This window comes from Anas platyrhynchos, chromosome 12 (assembly GCF_047663525.1).
Source record: "Anas platyrhynchos isolate ZD024472 breed Pekin duck chromosome 12, IASCAAS_PekinDuck_T2T, whole genome shotgun sequence".
In the NCBI taxonomy this organism is placed as follows: Eukaryota; Metazoa; Chordata; class Aves; order Anseriformes; family Anatidae; genus Anas; species Anas platyrhynchos.
The window spans coordinates 21,474,478-21,496,257 of NC_092598.1; the positions used below are offsets into that span (position 1 = coordinate 21,474,478).

Here is a 21,780-nt window from a genome sequence, read left to right on the forward strand (position 1 = left end):
CTCTAATTCGATATATTGAACATGAAGCTACTCTAATGTCTCAGTTTGAATCAACAATTGTATCAAATGGTATCCTAACAAAGGGTGCTTATGACTTCACAGTCATCAAATCACCAGATGTAGGAATACAGGAATACTTTTTTTTGTAGTATACAAGACAAGTGAAGGCTGAGAGGTGAGTTCAATGGGCATTTGTTGATCTGTTTAATAGCATTAGATACTGCTGAAATTACTTGTGTAGTGTGTTGCTGATGTTTTTGAGTTCGGAGGGTATTATTTGATCAGAGGTACTTGTACAACTGTAGGATTTACTGTAACTTGTCTCAAGGATTCAAATCCTTGAGATTAGCAACTGATAGAAGAAACTAAACTGCAAATCAGTGGCAACTCACTGTAAATAACAATATTAGCTTTTTATGTGTTCAGATAATTTAAAAATTTCTGATTATCTCCTTAGGTCATAGTGTTTCTAGTTCTTCTCCTGAAAAGACATACCAAAGGTCAAGCACAGATCTAAATGAAGGTACCAAATCTGTAAGTATCATGTTGTGTCAACGGTGAATTCGATTAAGCATATATGGGACATATAAGGAATACTGTAGTCATCTAGCTATTTCTTCTATGTAACAGATTTGCGGGACCGTTGTAATTATTGATAGAGCTAAATTGGAGTGGAATGTTGTCCTTTTACTTTAAAATGCAGAACATTAAAAAGAACAACACATCCTAGGAAAGGTTGTGTCTACTCTTTCACTCCTTTGCTATGGTTTTATGAAGATAGTAAGGATCTACAGTGGGATGTTCAGTTTTCTAAATATAAAAGAAGGTAAACTTTAACACTGCCCTGAAAACAAAATAGTCCTTATGCTATAGAATGGTTAACATTTATTGGAGTTTCTTCTTACTCGTTGAGCAGTCTAATGCCAAATAACCTTTATCAGCCACCTCAGTGATGCAGGTCTTTGACCAAGTCAAGCCTGTTGGTTTCTTGTGATAAAAGATGATTGTTAGGAAAACCCTAGTTCAGAACTGAGGATCTTTTGGATAAGTCTGGATATAGTGTCTGCTATAGGTTATTCCATTGAAGATTTTCACTGTTGTTCAATTTACCTTCATGTGCATTCACTTTGTTAGTTTGCAGGAGGGCAACCTGTTTCTGTTTTTTCCTCCAGTCTGATGAGTGCAGGCTTCTCATGATTTATTTTTAAATAAGATGTTTAAGAACTAAGCAGTGTGTGTTCATACTATTTCAGATCCTCATTTAGGGCTATTGCTTGAGATATGACCATGACCTAATATTTCTTTTTTTTTTGTGTGGGCAATATTCTTGTTATGTGCTTGAAAGAAAATACTGTTCTGTAAGAAGTAAGTTTGCTTCATTAAAACTGTTGCCTCAATCAGGCAAACATATAATTTGGTACAAAGAGAAACCCAGAATACTTGGAAAATCTTAGAGTTAAGTAAGAAAACTTCTTTTACCTTAGTAGGTGGAAGAAATACTTCTCTTGAACATTATTTTAGTGCAAAGAAATAGTTTTCACCTTTTCTTGATAGATTGTCAAAGTATTTCCGGGTTTGCCTTGCAAGGAAAAGTCAGCTGTTCACACAGACAGGTATGGTGAATTGTGATAAATATTTGAAATAGTTATGTAATCAGAGATTTAGGTGGTGATGTATGTTCTGAGTTACTATTCTTGAACACTTAAGAGAAAAAAAAAATGCATATGCACACTTTTGGGGAAGAAGGGAGTTTGAAGCTGTTGATATTTATTCAGAGTACAATAAAAATAGTTCCTTCTCAACTATGGTTTGGCAACAAATATTTGATGGGGAAATATTTTTCTGCACTCTAAACATGTTAAGTTGCTTTATTATGTCAATTGTTAGTGTGATTTTATATTTTCAAACTGAACTAAATATGAATTGATTTGTGCTGTGCTTTGATTTACTATGATGCAGATCAGATGACCCATACTTAATATGCCTGAGTTGTTTGTCTTTTAAATTCACTATGTAGCTGACGGAAAGGACTGTTGTTTCATTCCTTGAAACTCTTAAGAAATCTTTCTACAGTGATGTTTGATTATTTTATTTTTTCCTCTGGACTTGAGAAAGTTACTAATTATCTGTTACAAAACTTTGTTTGGGGCTATATGCAAATACTAAAAAGCTAATGCTAACTTCAGTTTTAAAAACTGTTTTCTTTATTTCTGTAATCAAGGTAGGGGGTTTTGCTCCTCAGCATAGATAATGCATTAAAAGTATTTTGAATTGTGAAAAGTGAATTGCTTCTTGAGATTTTAGAAATACTGGTGGTATTTATAAATTGTACTTTACTTTTGCATTTGTTATATTTATTATTTTTCCTTTTTTTCAGGTTCCTACAGTTCTTAAATTCTGATCCTCTGAAGACTCCTAAAATAGAAGATAACCAATGGGTATTTCGAACGTTTAACTTCAATTTACCTTGTTCTGTGCAAATGTACTGGATGTGCCTGGAAGGTTTTGTTAGTGGAGGGAGAGGACACAGAGGTGGTCTTTTAGAAGGAAGTTAGGGGCTGATGCTTGTTGGTTCCACATCAGGCCCAGTTCAGGCCAAAGCTGAGCCAGTCAGCAAAATTGGTGGCACCCTTATGAATGTATACTTAAAAAATGGTAGAAGACACCAGAGGAGGAGAAGGAATGGAAAAAAAAGTGAGAAACAATACAGGGAACACTGATATAAGAGCAACAGGAGGTGTTCAGTGCTGGAGCAGGTATTTCTGAAGGGTCTGTAACTAGTGGAGGACCCACACTGTAAAGAAGTGGGATGGAAGGAGCAAGGAAGGCAATCTGCTACATTCTGACCGCAGTGCCTGCCTTTTGCTGATAGCTGCCTCAGTGATGCAGCTTAGCCTAACCTGTGTTCACTTAAAAAGGGAGAGGAGCTTGGAGCGAAGTTGAATGGAGGGAGAAAGGTGTTTTTCCATCAGTGTGCAAATGTCCTGTTGTTTTTCTTTCTTAATAACCAAAACAGTACTCAAATATTTACATTACTTAGCAACAAATTAAGTTACCTAAAGTTGAGTGTGATTTGTGTGCATCAGTAGCTAGTAACAACCCTGACTGTATTTTAACATCTCTTGCTCTCCTGCTTCTCCGCCAACCCTATGGAAGGGGAGAGTTAGCAAGTGGCTGTGAGGCCAAGCCACCACAGTGGATTTTACTAGTAATTTATAATTAATTGTATTTTTGTTGTTGCAGTTGAGCACTAAGTGCGCATCCAGCTTCTAATGCTTTCTTTTGAGTATCTTAATAAGAATAGCTCAGTCAGAAGCTCAGGTTATCGAGACCAACTGCCTGACCCCTTCTGGGATAAACAAAAGTTGGAGTACATTATTGAGGGCACTACCCAAGTGCATTTCAGTCACTGACAGTCATGGAGTATCAAACATCTTGCTAGGAAGCCTGCTGCAGTGTTTGACTACCCTGGCTGGGAAAAAAAAATTCGAATACCTAGTCTGAACCTCTCCTGGCATAGCTTTGTGCTATTCCTGTGTGTTCTATTATTGGTTACCAGGGAACAGAGATCAGCTGCTCCATCTCCATTTATCCTCAGGAAGTTGTAAAGGACAGCAAGGTCACATCGTAGCCTTCTTTTCTCCAGACTAGACAAACCAAGTGTCCTCAGCTTCCCATAGAACTTGCCTTCAGCCCTCTTACCAGCTTTGTTGTTTCTCTTAAGACAGTTGTGTTATGAAGGTCTTTATAAATCATTCATTAAGAAAGAAATACCGAGTATTTGTCTCATCACTTCTCTGTGTAGCTGAACAGTATGTATGAATCGCATTTAAAATGTATTTACAACTTATTTTTCCTGTTGTTTTTTTTTTTAATCAAAATCTATTTTTTTTAATACAAGAAATGCTCGAGTCATCATAAGTAAACTATTTTAAACCCTTTTATTTTGTGTTGCCTTCAATACTATCTTCTACTTATGGTTTCAGAGTTCTCACAGGGTTAGTGAAGAAGGGAACTTTGTCTTTCTTAGCAACAAAATTGAGCCATCTTCAATTCTGGAAAAAGCACCACTTTATGATGATCTGAAAAAGGTAATACTAATATTTGATTTTACACTGAATTTCTTCTAAGGATGATATGTTTCAGCCTTAAATACTAAATATGTTATTTCAATACCTTAGTTTGATCGAGGAATGTCTAGGATGTTTGTCATGTGATTGAATAAATGAAGAAGCTTTAGAGAGATGCTGACACAGACGCCTGTAAGAATTTCTTACAGGCTTCTGTAAGGTTTCTGCAGGTATGTCAACTGTTGTCATAAGTTGAGTGACTTTAATTTCAATGTCATAATTTAACTCACTGACCCCAAGGAATTTGTTTTCATATTGCACGTTAAGAATATTAGTCATGAAGTGGGTCAAAAAAGTTCTTATGTCACATAGTGTTTTGTCTCTTTTTTTTTTTTTTTTTTTTTTTTTGTCAGTATGTAAGTACACAGTTTTCACATGGAACTCTTTATTATCTCTTTCTTTAGGAACTTACTCGGGAAAAATTCTTAGGCCCTACCTTCACAGAATCTTACTGTTGGCCACCAGTTGCTCGAGGATGTGATGTAGTTGCCATCTCACATCAAGGAAATGACCCTTTCTTATATATTCCACCAGTTCTTACGTTCTTGCAGTCGGGAAGTTGCTACAAAGCCTTGCCGAACAGAAATGGAGTATGTATATATTAGAGTAGTATCAGGTTTTCTGTTCTGAAGTGCAAAATAGAGTAATAAATCAAAAAATAGTGGGGGTTTAGAATGTATGTTTCTAATGTGATCTTAGTATATCTTTGTGATGTTTGCCAGTTTCGTGATGTTTGCCAGTTTATAGGCCTTTCAATGTAAAGGCTTATGGAGATGGACTGCATGAATATTGGAAGTCTAAAACTTAGTAAGTTATGTCTAATAAGTGCTTAATGTTATAGCACTTTGATTCTTATGAAGGTTCCTTTTAAAGGACTTAGTCTGTTTTTACTAAATTCAAATTTGTATTAGCTGTTTGAAATGTTGTAACTTGTTTCATAACTTGTATTAGAGCACAGAACTACAGAATTACTGAGTTTGTAAGGGACTTCTGGGTGAAGATCTTAAGCTACTTGGGGTCGTACTAGACTATGCTCCTGCTTCTGTTAAATTTCTGGACCTTTTACACTATGTTACTGCATGTATCCTTTTTGTCTTCAGGTAGCCTGGCATAGCATTCCTTGGGTCTGTAGCATCTACGTTAATGAGATGATACAGTACTAAAAGATTCAGTTTTTAAGCACATAAATACCTGTGTTGCAGACCTTATTTTTTTTACTAAATGTTGAGATGTTCAGAGTTGTAAGAACTGTACTTCTTGTCTATTGCTATGGTGTAAAATTGTCTGTATGTATGTAGCCACTAGCACTTATTTTATGTCCTGGCTGGAAGAAGGCACAACTTGTTTTTGAGTTGTTGAAAACTTACGGCAGATGTTCCAGACAGCTTCATCCAATGTTGATAATACTTGGGCAGAATAAAGAAGAAGCTAAAAGAGTGAAAATCCAAGGATGTAAGAATACTTTCTATTTTCTTAATTATGCTTGAGAACAGCGTTACTGGCACTTAGTGTGAAGGAACAGAAATATGTTTTTGTTCCATTGCTTGAGGTTTGACCTATGTTAGTGGGCATTTTAACGGCCTCCTCACAGACACTTTTCAGTATCTTATTCTGCCTGAATGTATGTAGAATCATATGATTTTAAAGGGGACCTCAAGAGATCATCTAGTGGTCTCTTTAATAAAATTGACCTGCCCTACAGTGTTTTTTACTTGTATTCTTTAAAATCATAAAAGAAAAATGTTAAGTCTTTTTTTTCTGACTTGTAGGTGATGTAATTGTGACTACACCATACAGCTTCCTGAGACTGTATGAACATAACTGCTTATTGTTTTGTAGACTTTGCCATCTTGTTTTTGATGAGATTGAGGTACTGTTTTCTGAAGCTACTGAACAGGTAATTGGGCTTTGCATTCAGATGGTAAAATGTTGTTCCAGTTGTTCTGCATGTGGCAGTCTTGAAGACAGTGGAAAACAATGCAAATACTAATCTTGAATCCTTGGCTAGAGTATAAGTTGAGAAGGAAGCGGAATTAAAAATAAAAATTTTATCTGTATATTTCTGACAGAACAAAACACTGGAGAAGTAGAGCTTTGGTCTATTAATCTAACTTTTTCTAACTATGAATACTTGAACATTCATTTTTCTAGTAGATTTTATTGGCAAGGGGTTTACTGAAGCTGCTTCTTCAGGTGTTAGCTGTGATCCTTGATCAATTAATATAGTCAGTTCCAGGGAGGATGTTTGTGTGCATGCGTGCACACAGTTCTTTCATGTTCTTCTGGCACTTTCTTCTTGCTTCAGAGGTATTCAAATAATAGGGCAAAAGTGCACAACACTTTCTTTTGACATACAACATAAAAGATTGAAGTTTTATAATGTGGAAAAAAAAAAAAGTGTTCTGGAGCAATATACACTCCACTGTTTTTACAGATTCCTTGGAATAGGGTAAGAGGGTGATAGATTTTTTTTCTTTATAGGTTTTTACTATATTAGATTGCTACAAGAAGACCATTATTACTGAAGAATGGGAATATTTACCACATCAAATTATTGCTGTTGGAACTCATTGGAATAAACATACAGCACGTTTAATAAAGGAATTCATGAACGATCCTTACGTTGTGATAACAGCTATGGAAGAAGCTTCTATTTATGGAAATGTACATCAGGTAAAAATCTGGGGCTGATGTTGCTATTGGTTTACCAAGATGTCTTTCTTCTTGTCTGTACTGATCAAGCTCAGTGTGTGTGCATTTATATATATATAAAATAAAACTGTTTTTTGTTGTAACTGAATAGTGCAGGAATTGTAAATCAGGTTGCTCAGGTCTACTTCCCACATACAAACTGAGGTGATTCTTAGAAAACCTTACTGAATGAGGTGATGGTCATTTACCTTAGTTTCTAGGACTGGGTGAAGACTCAACTAGTTCCATGATCCTGCTTATAAGTCTGGATTTTATGTGAGCATTACCAAATGGTATAGCTTGTGACAAAATTACTAGAAAGTTGTTTCAATTATTAATTGTATATGGCAAAACTACAGAGTAAGTTCTGCCACAACAGAGCTATTAAAAAACACCTTGTTCTACTGCAGTGCGCCATGCAACAAAATACCTTTTTTCTGGAAATCTTAGGTCAAGATATGGAGTGTTTCAAACTGTATACTTAATTTCTAGTAAATACAGTGTAGCCCTTGAGAATAATACAAAATGTAAGTATGATCTGAATTCGTCTGTGTCTAAAAATAATTTATAATTTATGCCATAAATTGGGGATTGAGCATGTTGGGATACTTGAAAGACTAGATGTTCTAAGCTTCACCCCAAATTGAAAAACTTACCACTCCTTGTGAGAAATCAAGTTAGTAGTTAGGCAGGACTGACAATGTCAGTGTTTTAAATGCTTTAGTGTTTCACCTGGAGCAGGACATTTTTTGTAGTGTGAAGGTTTTCAGTAGTTCTTGAAAATGCCAAACTTAGAACAAAAGATTGAAAAATCATCTAAAATTAAATGAATGAAAAATCATGTCTGTCATTTTAATGGAGCATTTCATCAAATTCTTAACATGGGTGTTTGATTATGTGATGTAAATAAATGCTTCTGGAAGGTATCAAGTGGATGTCGACACTCTGTGAGAACTGTATATCATGTAAGCTTAACAGAAGAGCTACCATTTACTCTTTTTTCCCTTGATTCAAGCTGTATTGTGTAACAATGCATAGTGTTCATTAAAATGAAGAATTACGTTATAAAGTATGTTTAGATTATATGAATTATCAGTCATCTATTTTGTGTCAATTTCTAGGTTGTGCAGCATTGTGTGAGCAGTCAGAGAACTGCTATATTACTCAAAATGTTGGATTTTACCCCTAATCATCTTCAGAAGGTGCTGGTTTTCACAGATTCAGTAGATGAAGTAGAAATGGTACATCAGGTAACAAAACGACCAAACTTAGCTTGTAATATAACAGTTTAAAAAAAAAAAAAGATGCTTATCTATGTGTACTCAGCGTTTCAGAGAGGCAGACCAGTTGTTCTTTTTTCAGGTAACACAGCAGTAGAGACCAATGGAAAACAAAAAATATCCTTTGTACATTCATTGTCTCTGCTGGTCCTTGAACAGTATGAAGCAAGAGAGGAGAACTGTTAGATTTCACTGGGAAGCAAGAGATGTGAAGTAGTGCTGTTAAACCTCAACAGCATGGTGGAGATATATTTTTTTTTTTTTACTAAAGGAGGCAGGCTATGAGGATATGAGAAAAAATACATTTAGCAGTAGTTTCAAGGGTGGGATAGCAAAAGAATATATGGCTAGACTTTCCAGATCTAATAGGAATAGTCCTAAAACACAGAAATATATTCTCTCCCAGAAGTTGGAATAGATCCTGTGTTCTTTGAAAGATTCTTAATATGTAATTAGTGTATCTGGAATGCTTAGTCCTTGAAGACTGGTAACAGAAACCAATCTGGTTTTGTCGAGACTTTGTTTTCCTTGAGTGTCTGAGGGTTAAATTTCTTCAGGAGTATCAAAAACACCCTCTGCTCAAATACCACCACTAAAAAAAAAAAACAACAAAAGTTTGTCAATGCTACAGAAGTACTGAAGCTTTTAGTGGGACTTGTTCGTAGTAATCCTTGTGTACACCAACTTCAAATACCTTAAGTGACATGGAAAAAAACCCACTTCATTACACATGCTTTCTTTCTAAATAACAAAGGCTTTAGTAGTGATTAATTTCTAAACAATTTTGAATTGACAAATATATAAAGCCTTTTTGAGACTTCTTCATTCATGCAAGTTAAGTGCGGGAGATCAATGAGAGTTTTTAGCACTTTTTGAGAGTCTGAAATGTGAGCCTGCATGATACTAGAAAATAGAATCCCTTAAAACAGAGAGGTCATCTTAATGGTGGGAAAAGCTTCAAATTGACTTTGTACCTTCTTAAACAGATGCTTAATGTATTAATCTGTAGGAAGCTGGGCTTTATTAGTTTTCATTTTATACAGGAAATGAGTAAGCTTAAGTATTTTTCATATAAATAACCTAAGAATTCTACTCTTTTTTTTTTTTTTTCCCATATACTTAAAATAACTCCAGGGTATGCCAGATACTAATAAGATAGACTGTTAGAGTTTCTCAGAGCTGTTATTGTTGTATTGCAAGAATGTGTAACTTTGTCCTTAGGCACTGAAGAGCAATTCAATATTTGCCTTGAAAATACATAAAGAAAAGGAGTTTAATTTCACGTATGTCCTAGAGCACTGGACAAAAAGCTATGCTTCTGGTAATCATGTTGTGTTAGGTGAGTATCTTCTCATTTTCTAGTTGTCTATTGTTTATTTCTTCATGGTGACCTATGTTCTACATTAAATACTTAACAAGATTATTTTGTCACTTCTGTGAGGCCAATCCCCTATGAATTACTGTTGGTTATCTCTTTACTTGTTAGTGCTGCATCTAGTCTACCTTTTTTTTTTTTTTTGTTTTTCCCCCTGGGTCTCAAGGTTAACTGCTGATAGGGAAATCATCAAGAAGCCTTACTTATTAGATGGAGCTTAAAAGAGTTGTTTGATTTATTAGTTACAAGAACTATTAGTTCTTTCAAAGAACTTCTACAGTTTCCCTCTGCTAATACGAAGGCTATTTTCAGTTTGAAATTCAGAATGTCTGAAGCCTTAGCATAATCATTTCCCCGTGTTCTGGTAGATTTTTTTTTATTTTTTTTTTGAGTTCTTTACCAGGCAAAGCCTTAAGCAGTTTTAAACTTCATTTTTTCCTTTTATCTGTTAATTGAAGATTAATGTAATTGCATCTATAGGTTCAAGGTGTTAGCATTTCTGCATTACTGGAAGTGTTCTCTATTTTGTGAAGTATTTGGCTGTGGCCTATTCTTTCTTTGATATTGTTATGAGATTGAGATTTACACAGATTAGAAACTAGCATGTGATGCTTTCTGCCCTATGCTTATGAAATGTGTTGAAGAAACCTAATGTAAGTGTATTGGGAAAAGATTGTCCTCGATTCTTAAGTGGATGGGGAGAAGGAAACAGGCATTGCAAATGTGATCTAATACTCCACATGCTTAAAGTATTACAGTTCCCTTACATTTGTGTTTAAACCACGTGTTCAGTTTTAACAGATGACTGCATGCAGTTTTTGGGAATTACAGATGCATCTTGCGTGATACATTTCAGTTTTCCTTCTTCTCCAAGAATCTTTGGTCAACGTCTGTACAACATGTCTGACAACTTCCATAATGTGATAGAGGTTTGAATAAATCTTCAAAAAAATTAATGTTAACATTTGATAACTATTTGGCGGATAAATAAAAGCTTAGAAATGGATACATATGTTTTAGGAATCATCAGTAGATCAGGAACATACGAAGGCAAGGTCAGTCGTACTGCTAACAGAAAACAACATATGTCATGCTCTTGGGATCCTGCGCTATTTGAAGCGTGCTAAAGCTGAAATTCCCCTGGAACTGCATGATTTTACAGCCAGGGTGCTAGAAGCTGAAGAAGAAAAGAAGTTTGCAAGGCCACTGTGCACCTATCTTAAAGCATTTGGAATTTGCAAGTAAGGAAATAACACATTTTCCTAACATTCATACTCATGAAAGAAGGAATTGTGTGCCTTGAATGATGACTGCTTCTACTTCATAGATTTTTCTATTGAGTACTTTCATTCATATCAGATATTGCTCATGATTTTTTTCTAAAACTTTTTTTTAATACGTAGGAATAGAACTGTGTGTCCAGACCGTCATCAAATTAATTTACAAATAGACATGCTCCAGAATATGCCAGATAAAATTACACAAACGTCTGGATGTGTGACAGTAAGTTATTGTTATTTATCTTGGTTTTGGGTACTAAAAAGGCAGGTCTTAAATATTACTTCAGCATATTACATATTTTTTAACATTTACGTTAATACTGCTGTAATATGTGTGCTATATTTCAAAAATGTTTGTTCATGTTTAGCTTTTTTCTTCTCTCCCTTGAAGGGGTTGCAGCATAAATATGAATTGTGCCAGATTTGCCCTTAAATTTGCCCCTTTGAACTGCTTGCATCCTCTTCCCGTCCTGTCTTTTGCAGAGTTCAGGTGCATTCAGCTCACGCAGTTAATGGGCACTATCAGTACCGAAAGGTCGATGGCTGCAAGAATAGAAAGGAGAACTGGGTGTATTTTTTATTTATTTTTTGTCACTCCACTTCTGCCTAATACAGAAGTTTTTCTTGGTAGGTATGAATTCAGACTATTTGACAGGCTGTATCTAGTTTTTGTAGTGCCTAAGGTCAGGACTGACTTCATGATCTCATCTGCTTTCTTCTGCTGACTGCAGCATTATAAGTATTCATTAATACATGAATACAATAAGTATTCATTTTCCTCTTTGTTAGGAAATATTGCAGTGGGTTCCATTTAGGAACTGAAGTCATGTTGTGCTCTTTTGGGATTTTTATGAAGTGGAAATCAAATGTCTGGTCTTCTTACTATCTGCGTTGTATACCTAGCTGTATTTCAGTATTTCTATGTGGAATGACATTTAGACAGTACACCCAGAATTTTATGCGTTGGAGTTGCTGGTAGTATATTCTTTGTTTTGTTTTTTATGAAACCAATTTTTAGTGCAAAATTTTCAGAGTGATGGCCTAATAAAGAGAACAATAATGCAATGCCATTACATGTTTCCCCAGTAAGCTGTTTTAAAATTCATCATAAAGTTGGAGAACATAAAGAGTTAAGCTAGGATGGTGTGGAATGCCTTAGTAGTTAATAGCTTCACAGGTAATAGCGTAGCTCGCTGGGATACCACCAACTGAGGTTTGATGGTTTTTGTGCTATGTATTTCCATTGACTGGAATATGGTCAGTTAATACTATTTATTATCCTAAGAATAATATAGTAATAATAAATGATCTCCTGAAATGTGTGTTTACAGTAGTCTCTCTGCCTCCTCTGTGGGTTGTGAATAGATGGCTGGCCTTGAATATGAAAACTTAAACATCTCCACATCTCATTAATTTGAGACATCATCAGTCCTTTTTTTTTTTTCCTTCCCTAATATGTTTTGTTCTTTCAGATACTGCCTCTCCACATTGTAAATGCAACAAACTACTTCGGTCGTATAGTAGATAAACAACAGGACCGATATACTACTCTTGCTGAAGAAATCAATGAATATTTTAAGGAGACTAGTAATAAAATTCCTATTAAAAAGGCAGAGAAGCTAGCTCTGTATGGATTATGTGAGGAAACACTTTTTCACAGGTAAGTGTTGTGTGTTGTTTTTTTTAATTTACTTGTGCACTTTTATATAAGGAAAAAAAAATATCTAAACCTTTCATTGCTTGTTTTTTAAAAACAAAAAATACAGCATCCACCTCCCCATCCTGCCCTGAAAACAGCAAAAAAACACTGCTATATTTGGATCAGTCTTTAAAATACCAAACAAACGCATACTTTTTAAGTTACCAAATGGAAAATAAAATGATCCCACATGCACATATGCATATGCCCACACAGAATTCAGTATTATACTGTGAATTTTTTTTACACATGCAGATTTAAAAACAAACAAACAAAGGCTTCTTACAATTGATTAGATGAATACTAATTCTGTTATGTTCTCCCACTATATGAAGAGTTCAGGTGGTAGAGACTCCTCCAAAAGAAGAAAACTTATTCTTTAATGTCAAAATCAAATACATAGATGAAGGCAGAACACGTCAAGTTCAGAGCTCTCAGCTTCTTCACTTACCTGCAAGATTTCAGCATCTGCCACCTCAGGCTGTGGAATTTATAGTTTGTAGAGTGAAACCCATTGATAATGAAATTGAATGGAACCCAAAGGTAATATTCATTATCCCTTATTTCCCTTAGGTTCTTTAATTTGTGTGTTTGTTTTCTAAAGGAAAACAGTTATGAATTCAAACTTAGTTATCAAATTTAATTGTTTTTAGTCTTATCAATAAATATGTTAGTGGTCCAGATTCTGAGAAGTTAACTTTTACTTTTTGTTTGCCTGCAAAATAATAAAGTGAAATTTATGGGATTTTCTCCTACGTGATTTAAATGCTTTCTTCCAGAATGTTATTGCTACTTTTAAGTCTGTGGGGAGTAATGGGAGGGCAGCCTCTGTAAATTGACCTGTGCTTGGGTAGTCTTCTATTAATAAATTCCTTCCTTAAAGACTTAACTACTTTAATCCATGGTAAAATTACAGTACTTCATTAGTTTACTCAAGCCGTTTTGATTTATTGAATTGAATTTATTGTTAAGCTCAGATGATATTTCATTAAAATTCAAATAAATGCAAAGTTACCTTGCTAAACATCTCAGAGGTGGTGTTTTGTTTCTCCTAGGTAACCCATTATATTCATCACAAAATTAAAGGAAAACCACATGAAGCAAAAATAGTACTTGCCCTAGGAAATACACTTTGGATTGACCCAATGGTAGGTATGGTGTTGTTGAGTTAAAAAAGGAACACAGACAGAAATATATTCTGATTTTAATCTACATAGTATTCATGTGTAACTAAGCACTGGAACAGATTGCTCAGAGAAGTTTTATACTCTCCATCCTTGGAGATACTTGAAGGCCCATCTGGATGCAGTCCTGGGCTGCTGGTTCTAGGTAACCCTGCTTGAAAAGGGAGGTTGATTGACATGACTCCCTCCTCACAGCTTCAGCTGTTCTGCAATAAACATGAATGTTTGTTTATAGATGGAATGTATGTGAATGATTAAAAATTGTTACTGGCGTATTTTCAGCTGTCCAGATTTGCAGTTCAGAGTATCAAATAAGTTATGTCATCCAGACTATTTCATGAAGTTAATAACAAAAGTGTTTTGTGGAAATACTACTTAGCTTTTTATAAAATCATTTCTGTGGTTTGCCACACATACCTCTGAGATAATGATGCTTTGATCCTCTAACATTGTTTGCTAAACTCTAGGATCTCTTACATTAGGCTTTGTTTATTCTGTTTATATTTGTAAGCCTTTGCTGTCTTCTGGTTCTTGCACCAGTGGGAGTGGGACAAAAAGGACATGACATATGTTCACACTGAGAATGATGATTATTGTATAACTAACTGCATTGTGTTGCTGCTGCTGTTTCAGTGATGACGATGCTGTTGCCTTTTTATATTCGACGATCTTTTCAAATTACCTTCTTGTTCTTTTGCTTTTTTGCGCTTTTTTTTTTTCTTGCAACTCTCTTTCCTTAGCCAGTTTTATTCTAAGCTTTTCTGCAAATTAAAAGAACCCTTTAAAGTTTTTTCCTTAGTTTTCTTAATCCGAATAGGAAGAATGAGTGCTCTTGTTTGTGTGTGGAGTTTTGTTTTTAACACTTTTTAACACTGCCATTAACTAACATCTGGAAGATGTCTTAGTCTTGTGGAGCATTAATGGGTAGTATTGTGAGGTTTTTCTTCATCAGCTGCATTTCTTTCTATTGGCATTCAAAAGAAAACCAATAAACATCAATTGGATATAAAGGCTGCCTCTCATGTTGAAGATGCTGAAATTTTTGATTTTGTTATGATGTCTCATTATAGTACTCTTAGACATGATGAAATCACTTTAAATATTGTTTGTGTCAAAGCTGATTTCTTAAGTTTCCTGAAATCGGCATGTTAAGGTCAGTGCCATCTTTGTATTGTTTTGTCAGTTCCCTGGCCTGTGAAGGTAACAGAACTGGGCTGGGCAAAGTATCCACGTTAGAGGTGCTGACTGGAAGGTGATAGGTAGGGAAAAGTGAGGAGGAGAAGAGTAGGTCATCCATGCAGTGATGTTTCTCCTGAGTATTTTCCTATTCTCCCAAAATCTTGCAGGTAGGAAACTACCTTAAGGCTGTGTTTTAATTGAAAGGGTTTGGGTTGTTTGTTGTTGGCTTTTTTGTGTTTTGCTTGTTTGGAAAGTCAGGAATCTATTCTGAAAGTGAAGTCAAAGGACAAAGAAAAAATCAAGGTGCATTTCAAGTCTTCATTAATGACCTTAAAAAGCTAGTTGTGTTTTTATAATGTCTGTGTCAAAAACAATTTCAAGGGCAATGAGTTTTTTTTAAGAATTGCTGTCAAAGATAAAAATGATCCCTCAACTTATGAGTTATGGTTGAAACAAGTTGATCAGAAAGGCTTCCCCACATACCAGGATCACCATGCATTTCTTGTGTCGGCCTGGTCCTGTCCAAGTAAGGTATTTCTGTGCTTTGGAATATATCATGCTTTATTTTCCTGTCTATTCAATCAGATGAAAAATAAAGTGGAAAGAGAAAATTATCTGAAAGTAATTTTCTTACTTAGCTTAATTTCTGATATGATCTCAATCTTTTCTCTTTGTTTGCTAGCTTTTGTTTTTATTCCTCTCAATAAAACTGGGGCCCCACCCACAGCAGTTTTATTGTGATTTGGATCTAGAAGTTATTCTAACTCTATGGTGTATATATTGGCTGTAATTTTTGTAATTGAGGCTAGGATTTTCTACTTCGTTTCCACATTGGTTCTTTTAGATGAGGCTAGCTACTAGGTAATTGAGTTGTTACAACAATTTAAAATATGGTGATCCTTTGAAAACAATTGAACACGAGTAAGTTATTTCATGTTTAAACACATACTCGTTAATTTTCAGATTTTCGAAATTTTATCTAAAGAACAGCTTAGAATTGTAGAGAAACAACTAATGAGCTATGGTTTTCATTTAGAATGTTTTGTAATTCAAGGTCCGGGTTACCAGGCTTTCGGATTTGAAGATGTATGTCAATGAATACAGTGTGCGATCTGAGATACTGTCTACAGGTCTGGGAACTGACAATCCAGAACACGTAACACAACTCCAGAAGTTATATGTACTAAATCACACGAATGACTTGGAGCCTTTGTGAGTGTTTCCAATTATTTGGAATATGTATTTAAAATATGTATTATTTTCAGCATATATTTTACTAGGAAAAAAGTAACTTTATGAACAGGATATTTACATTATGGCTACTGAGTATTATTTTCGTTTAAATAGAGACAGCTGTGTTTGTGACATCTGCTTTCCTCTTTCTTTAGTTACATAAGCATCATGGAAAGAAAAATAGAAAGTCTTCAAGATGTTAAACTAGCATTTGATGCAGATAGTCAAGTTTGTCATAAAAATGTGTAAATTCAAATTTTGTTGTCTTACGATCAGTGGCTTCTCACATAGCTTGACTCTGTTGCAATATTTCCTGCATCTTGAGTACAGCTAGTAAAGCCCCTCATTTGGCCAACTGAGTTGATGTAATTTACATAGTGTGTCCGTTAATAGCTCACTTTCTTACAAGCATAGAGTTCTTAAAATTGTTATTGCAGGTATTATTTGTAATCTGTAAAGCCAGAGGTCTCTTACTAATATGTGAACTCTTAAATATTCTAAAACGTTTATTTTTTCTGAGTCAGAACAAAATATGACCAAAAAGCCCCCAGAACAACTGGAATTCTTTTTTGAAAGGTAACCAGTTTCCTATCCAGGTCCATCACACACACTAACAGATTTTTTGACTCAAAGAAAGTACTGCCAGCATCAGAAGTTTAAATGTTCTTCTGACTTGGATTACTGTATAAAAGCTTCTTACTGTGTCAATAAACTTAAGTAACCCTGTGGGTGAGACTTCAGGATTGCTAGAAGTGCATTTTAGAAGTTCCGTGTTTGTTTGTGGTTTTGTTTGTTTGTTTTGTATATGTTAGAATGAGAAACATAACTCCAATAGGACTTCCAACTACGATTTGGAATTCATTTAATATTTAACATTCTTAAACCTTTTATTTTATAAACCTTTCATTTTAAAAATATTTTTTTTCTGTGTTCAGAAGCATAAAGGAGGATACAGACCATTCAGAGAACATGTCTGATCCTCAGAACATGTCCATACAAGCAAATTCTACTGAAAACTGTAAATCTTCTAAAATGACTATGGGGAATCATCTATGTGGTAAGCATTCTCCTTGTTAACAAAAAATTTAAAGCTTTCATTCAAGCTAAGCCCTGAAATGTTAACATGAAAGTCATTTTTTTCAAATGCAGCCTTTTTTTCTGAATATATGGAGTAGCACCATATGTTGTGGCTTAACATAAACATTGTATGTTTATTAAATGTTTATGTTAAGTCATGTTTATGTTAAGTCACAAATACCTTATAGTTAGTAGCCTGAAGATGCTATGTGAGTAAGCCACATGAATACATCTGTTTTACTGTTTGGGACGTATTCTGTCCTTGAAACATTCAGTTGTTTGGCTCTATTTGGAATGGTGAGCAGGAAATAACTCCCAAGGAGAGGAAGAGCATTTTACTTCCAAAAGCTGTAAGGTTGAAGGAAGTTAACCTATGTTGGAATATCTGAGGTGAAAAACAGCATAATTCACTGGGAGGTTATGTTTTTTTATTATTATTATTTCCCCAGATTCCAGGTGGTAGAAAACAGCTTTTTTTTTTTTTTTTTTTTCTTAATCTAATGCTCAAGGTTTTGGTATTCAGTCAGCAGAGAATTTAAAAGCACATGACTTGATGTCAGCCATGAAGAGGACAGAAGATGGTCTAGCTCTAGTTAGCATGTGAATTTGGAGAGATGAGGGCTGAATGATTAAAAAAAGTTGCAATGTCATGTAATACTTACCATGGAAGACTTTTTATTTTTACTTGGTATAGTAGAGTGACTGTAATGCTGTGTTTCAAGCTCTGATGATAATATCAATTTTAGCTGTTTAATGAACCCCTGAAACATTTACTCAGTTTCTAAAATTACATGTTGCAGGTTTCAAATAATGTCTGGAAGACTGAAAAAAAAATCCTTTATATGACCTGGAAAGTGTGATTTTTATTTTTTTAATACCAACTCTAATACTTTTCATTTGAAATTTCAGTTGAATTATTAGCTTAATAGAATATTTCCAGATAGGAAGTATCTGATGTAAGTACCAAATACATGCTTGCAGTAGTGCTTGCAGTAGTAATCTGATTGCTGTTGAATTATTTCTATGATGGTACAGGGCTATTCTGGAATCTGGTTTGTGCATTATAGATAAATATAAACTATATTCCTTGATTTCTTATTTTTAGATGGTGTAGCTCAAAATAAGGAAGCAGAAGACTCCACCCTGCATCAGCACAAATGGTAAAAAAAACAACTCAGAGCAATTTTGCTATTATGCTTCTTTTTAATGTGAACTGTCAAACAGGACAGTTATCCTTACTGAGATTATCTGTTTTATGCGTAAATAGATACAATACAGGTAGAAGTATCCTGTAATTGTTAAATTGATATTGAGCATGAGAGACCAGTGGTGATGTTGGATGTGTCCCCTCTTGAGCTAACAAATACACTCCTCCAAAGACTGATACCACATTGCTTTTGTAGCAAGTGTGGCTGACAGTGTGTTTCCTGACATAATGGTTTCCTGATATTGCTACTTAGAGTCAAATTATTATGGTTTGAATACACATACAGGTGCTGAAACTCACCTGTTTGTTGGCAACCTAATGGGAGAATTCTAGTTGTATGTAAGACAGTTTATTTTCTGTTTGGGCTAACTCAAATTAATCTTTCTCTATTCTAGCTTTTATCCAGAAATAAAATGGTTTCAAAATGAAGTGACTATTACAGTGAAGGTAAAAATAGCAGGTATTGCTGACTATAAATGTGACTTCTCTAAAGAGAAAGTAATTTTCAGGTAGGTTTATGAAATTCGAGTTTAATAAACCTGAAATTCGACTGTTAGTTTGTATTTATTTTTTAAAAACCTTTTTATAATTTAGTGCTTGTTCAGGAGACAAACTTTATTTGGCTGACATGGAGCTACATCAGTACATACTTACAGAAAAGTCATCGTGTGTGATTAAGGATAAAGAGGCTGCTATTATCCTCACAAAAGAGAAAAAAGGACCATGGTGCAAGTTACTAAAGAACAAGGTGAAGGGAAAGTTGATTTGAGAATTACTGAATATTTCAAACATACTAGCTGTGTTTTGGTACAGATACTTCAGACTGTTTTTTGTTAACAGAATCCTCATGTGTCTTTTGATTTCGAACACTGGGAAGATTTTGAAGACAAGGGTCCTTTTCCAGTTGGTAAGGATAGAACAAGTCAGTGTTTCTCATGTATGAAATGGTTATCATCCTAATTTTTATTGCATAGATTTTATCTGAAATATTCAATTGTTTTATAAGTATGACACTAAGCTGGCTTGCCCAGCTCCTATGAAAACAGGTAAGAGGACCTCTAGCAAAGTATGTGCAGACAGGTGTTTTTCAGTCAGAATAGTACAGACAGTTTGGTACAGAAGTTTTTAGTGTTTTGGTCTAGTTTGTACCCTAAAGGCTTTTTGTGTTTCTACATATGTGTTTTGAAGCTCTTGTCTTTTCTTGCTTTATAGATTTTATACACTTTGTTAATTACTTCTAGGTACTAAAAAGCTGCATTGCACTTCTGCAGTAACCGAAGATCTGGTCGAGTCTTCAGATGACAGTAGTGTAGAAAGTGATGAGTAATTTGGAGATAGATCTTTGTCTGTTAAGGATAATGTTGCAAAGTATTGTCTATTGCATGCCCCTAAAATTGTTGAAACTGAACGTATAGGTTGCAGAACTGTGTTTAATTTTTGGAGAAAAATAGTAAGTAAAGTCCTTATGTTCTAAGCATCTGGAAAAAAATACTCTCCAGAAGAACTCTATTGTCTAGTGCCTTCGCTTCAAAATTGTTGGCTTGAATGATGATGTGCACATCAGTACTTTGAATTTAAGAAATTAAAGAGCTTTACTTACCTGAGTTTGCTGTGTTAACAATAGTTAATAATTTCTGCAGTTTCACAAACTCTGATGGTCTGTCAATGATTTCTATATTATCCTTCATACGCATACAGAATCAGTTTTGTATCAATTGCCTGTTTCAGTTCTGCATGAATAAATGATGCCTGAACTCAGATAGCAATCTTTACCTGACTGGATGTACATGGACTTGGCATGAAATACTGTACTGTGCAGCTAACTAATAGCAAACTGCTGCATAGTGTTAGCAGAATGAGCATTGTAGAAAATTCAGCGTTTGTTTTCAGTTTGATGTTTGCATGTGTTGTGAACTCTTTTCCTTATCCAATTTCCTCTCACCTAGCTAAAACTCTTGCCTCGTATGCTAATAAAGGACAAAATCTCGTCTGCCTAGCTCAAAGGCTTTGAGCTTTCATGTCATCTTTCAGTAAATCATTTTTCACTGTTACATTTGTACACACCAGAACATCTCACAGTGAAATAATGTAATAGCTACTCAAAATAAATTAAGCTGGTACTAATCTCTTCGCAGCTGTAGATCTTAAAACATGTTAATCTCTCTAGTGGAACTATATGATGACTTAAAATAGAGATTTAGCTTTACAGATTTATTTTAAGAAACCTAAAATTTTGTTGTATTTTTAACATTATTCAAAGAACAAAGCCGAAATTTTTAAGTGACGAAGTATCCTTTATTGTCAGCACTGGATGCACGGGGGATCCTTCCGCCTAACGTGCATGTTTGAAGTGACAAAGTGTCTCATATTTATACAGCAAAACAATGAATATTCAATTAATACCTTTACATATTCATCACCTAAACCCACCTACTCTCACTTCGTATGCTAACTAGCTTATCAGTCCTTGCGCGAAGCCTCCCAAGAATTGTGGGCAGGGGTCTTTGGGATGTGGGCAGTGGTCTTCCTCATGGTGTACTTTTCACCTTTTGCTAAAGAATGCCAAGTTGTCTGTATCAGTTGTTTTCCAAGCTGCAGGAATGCCGAGTTGGCTCAAGTTAGCTCAAGTTTCAGCATAACTGAAAGTTGACAGATAACGGGATGTTTCAATTAACTAGATGCTTCAACTTAACAGAAAGTCGACAGAAAACAAGATGTCGTATATTTTGTTCTCATTAAATTTTTAACTGCAAGATTTATTCTATCCTAAAGTGAGTTTAGACAATATCAATGTGAAGAACGTACTTGCCAGTTGGGAATTATTCTTTCAAGAAACATTAGGATGCCTTTGCTAATCTCTTTGGGGAGAGGAATGTTTTACGTTTGTACTAACAGTTACATCAGTTACATTGTAGACAGAGGCAAGGAACAAATCAATTCCCAAGATTATTTTAAGGACACGGAAGGCAGTAATCCAAACCACTCTGACTGCTTTCTTTGGAAGCTGTACAACAAAAAGCCTCTGACATAAATCATTCTTGCACTTTTCTGGATGGCGAGTAGTTCCAGTCAAGGCTGCAAGCCTGTTGCTTTATACCTCCCAAGGACTGGCCTGATAAGGGTTTTCAGTCTAATCCTACTCTGCATTCATCTGAACATCACATGATTCAGTGCCATGTAATGCAAACTGATTTCACCCAAAGATGGGCTTGGCAAAGGAGCAGGCACAATCCTGTAAATCAAGATTAGCATGCACTGGCAAAGTTTATTAGAAAAGCCTGCTCAGCGCCTTCCTCTACATGTATTGTATCTCTCTGGGCAACTAACTTGCTTGTCATCAGGAACATCACAATCCCTTCAACACAATGGGTGATTTAACCAGACAGATAATACACAATACTCCGTTGTACATTAAATCCTTAATGTTTTACACACATACACACAC

General features: G+C 35.0%; 1 protein-coding gene across 4 annotated transcripts in view; it reads left to right on the forward strand.

The window, feature by feature from the left end:
• The window catches only part of TDRD12 (tudor domain containing 12), a 28,493-nt gene extending 8,155 nt beyond the window's left edge, over positions 1 to 20,338 (forward strand). For 3 of the 4 annotated variants that reach the window (XM_027467053.3, XM_027467051.3, XM_072043698.1), the window contains 23 exons: positions 458 to 534; positions 1,555 to 1,613; positions 2,378 to 2,438; positions 3,987 to 4,091; positions 4,535 to 4,720; positions 5,429 to 5,582; positions 5,900 to 6,027; positions 6,612 to 6,803; positions 7,943 to 8,071; positions 9,323 to 9,440; positions 10,269 to 10,405; positions 10,497 to 10,717; positions 10,880 to 10,979; positions 12,229 to 12,416; positions 12,791 to 12,998; positions 13,511 to 13,603; positions 15,873 to 16,030; positions 16,987 to 17,108; positions 18,234 to 18,288; positions 18,731 to 18,844; positions 18,930 to 19,083; positions 19,176 to 19,242; positions 19,577 to 20,338. In XM_027467053.3, coding sequence (XP_027322854.1) covers positions 458 to 534; positions 1,555 to 1,613; positions 2,378 to 2,438; positions 3,987 to 4,091; positions 4,535 to 4,720; positions 5,429 to 5,582; positions 5,900 to 6,027; positions 6,612 to 6,803; positions 7,943 to 8,071; positions 9,323 to 9,440; positions 10,269 to 10,405; positions 10,497 to 10,717; positions 10,880 to 10,979; positions 12,229 to 12,416; positions 12,791 to 12,998; positions 13,511 to 13,603; positions 15,873 to 16,030; positions 16,987 to 17,108; positions 18,234 to 18,288; positions 18,731 to 18,844; positions 18,930 to 19,083; positions 19,176 to 19,242; positions 19,577 to 19,662 — 2,912 coding nt within the window. In that variant the 3' untranslated portion in view covers positions 19,663 to 20,338. The remainder of the gene's footprint in view (positions 1 to 457; positions 535 to 1,554; positions 1,614 to 2,377; positions 2,439 to 3,986; positions 4,092 to 4,534; positions 4,721 to 5,428; positions 5,583 to 5,899; positions 6,028 to 6,611; positions 6,804 to 7,942; positions 8,072 to 9,322; positions 9,441 to 10,268; positions 10,406 to 10,496; positions 10,718 to 10,879; positions 10,980 to 12,228; positions 12,417 to 12,790; positions 12,999 to 13,510; positions 13,604 to 15,872; positions 16,031 to 16,986; positions 17,109 to 18,233; positions 18,289 to 18,730; positions 18,845 to 18,929; positions 19,084 to 19,175; positions 19,243 to 19,576) is intronic. The other variant, XM_027467052.3, reaches the window with a different exon arrangement.
• The last annotated feature ends 1,442 nt before the right edge of the window (positions 20,339 to 21,780 follow it).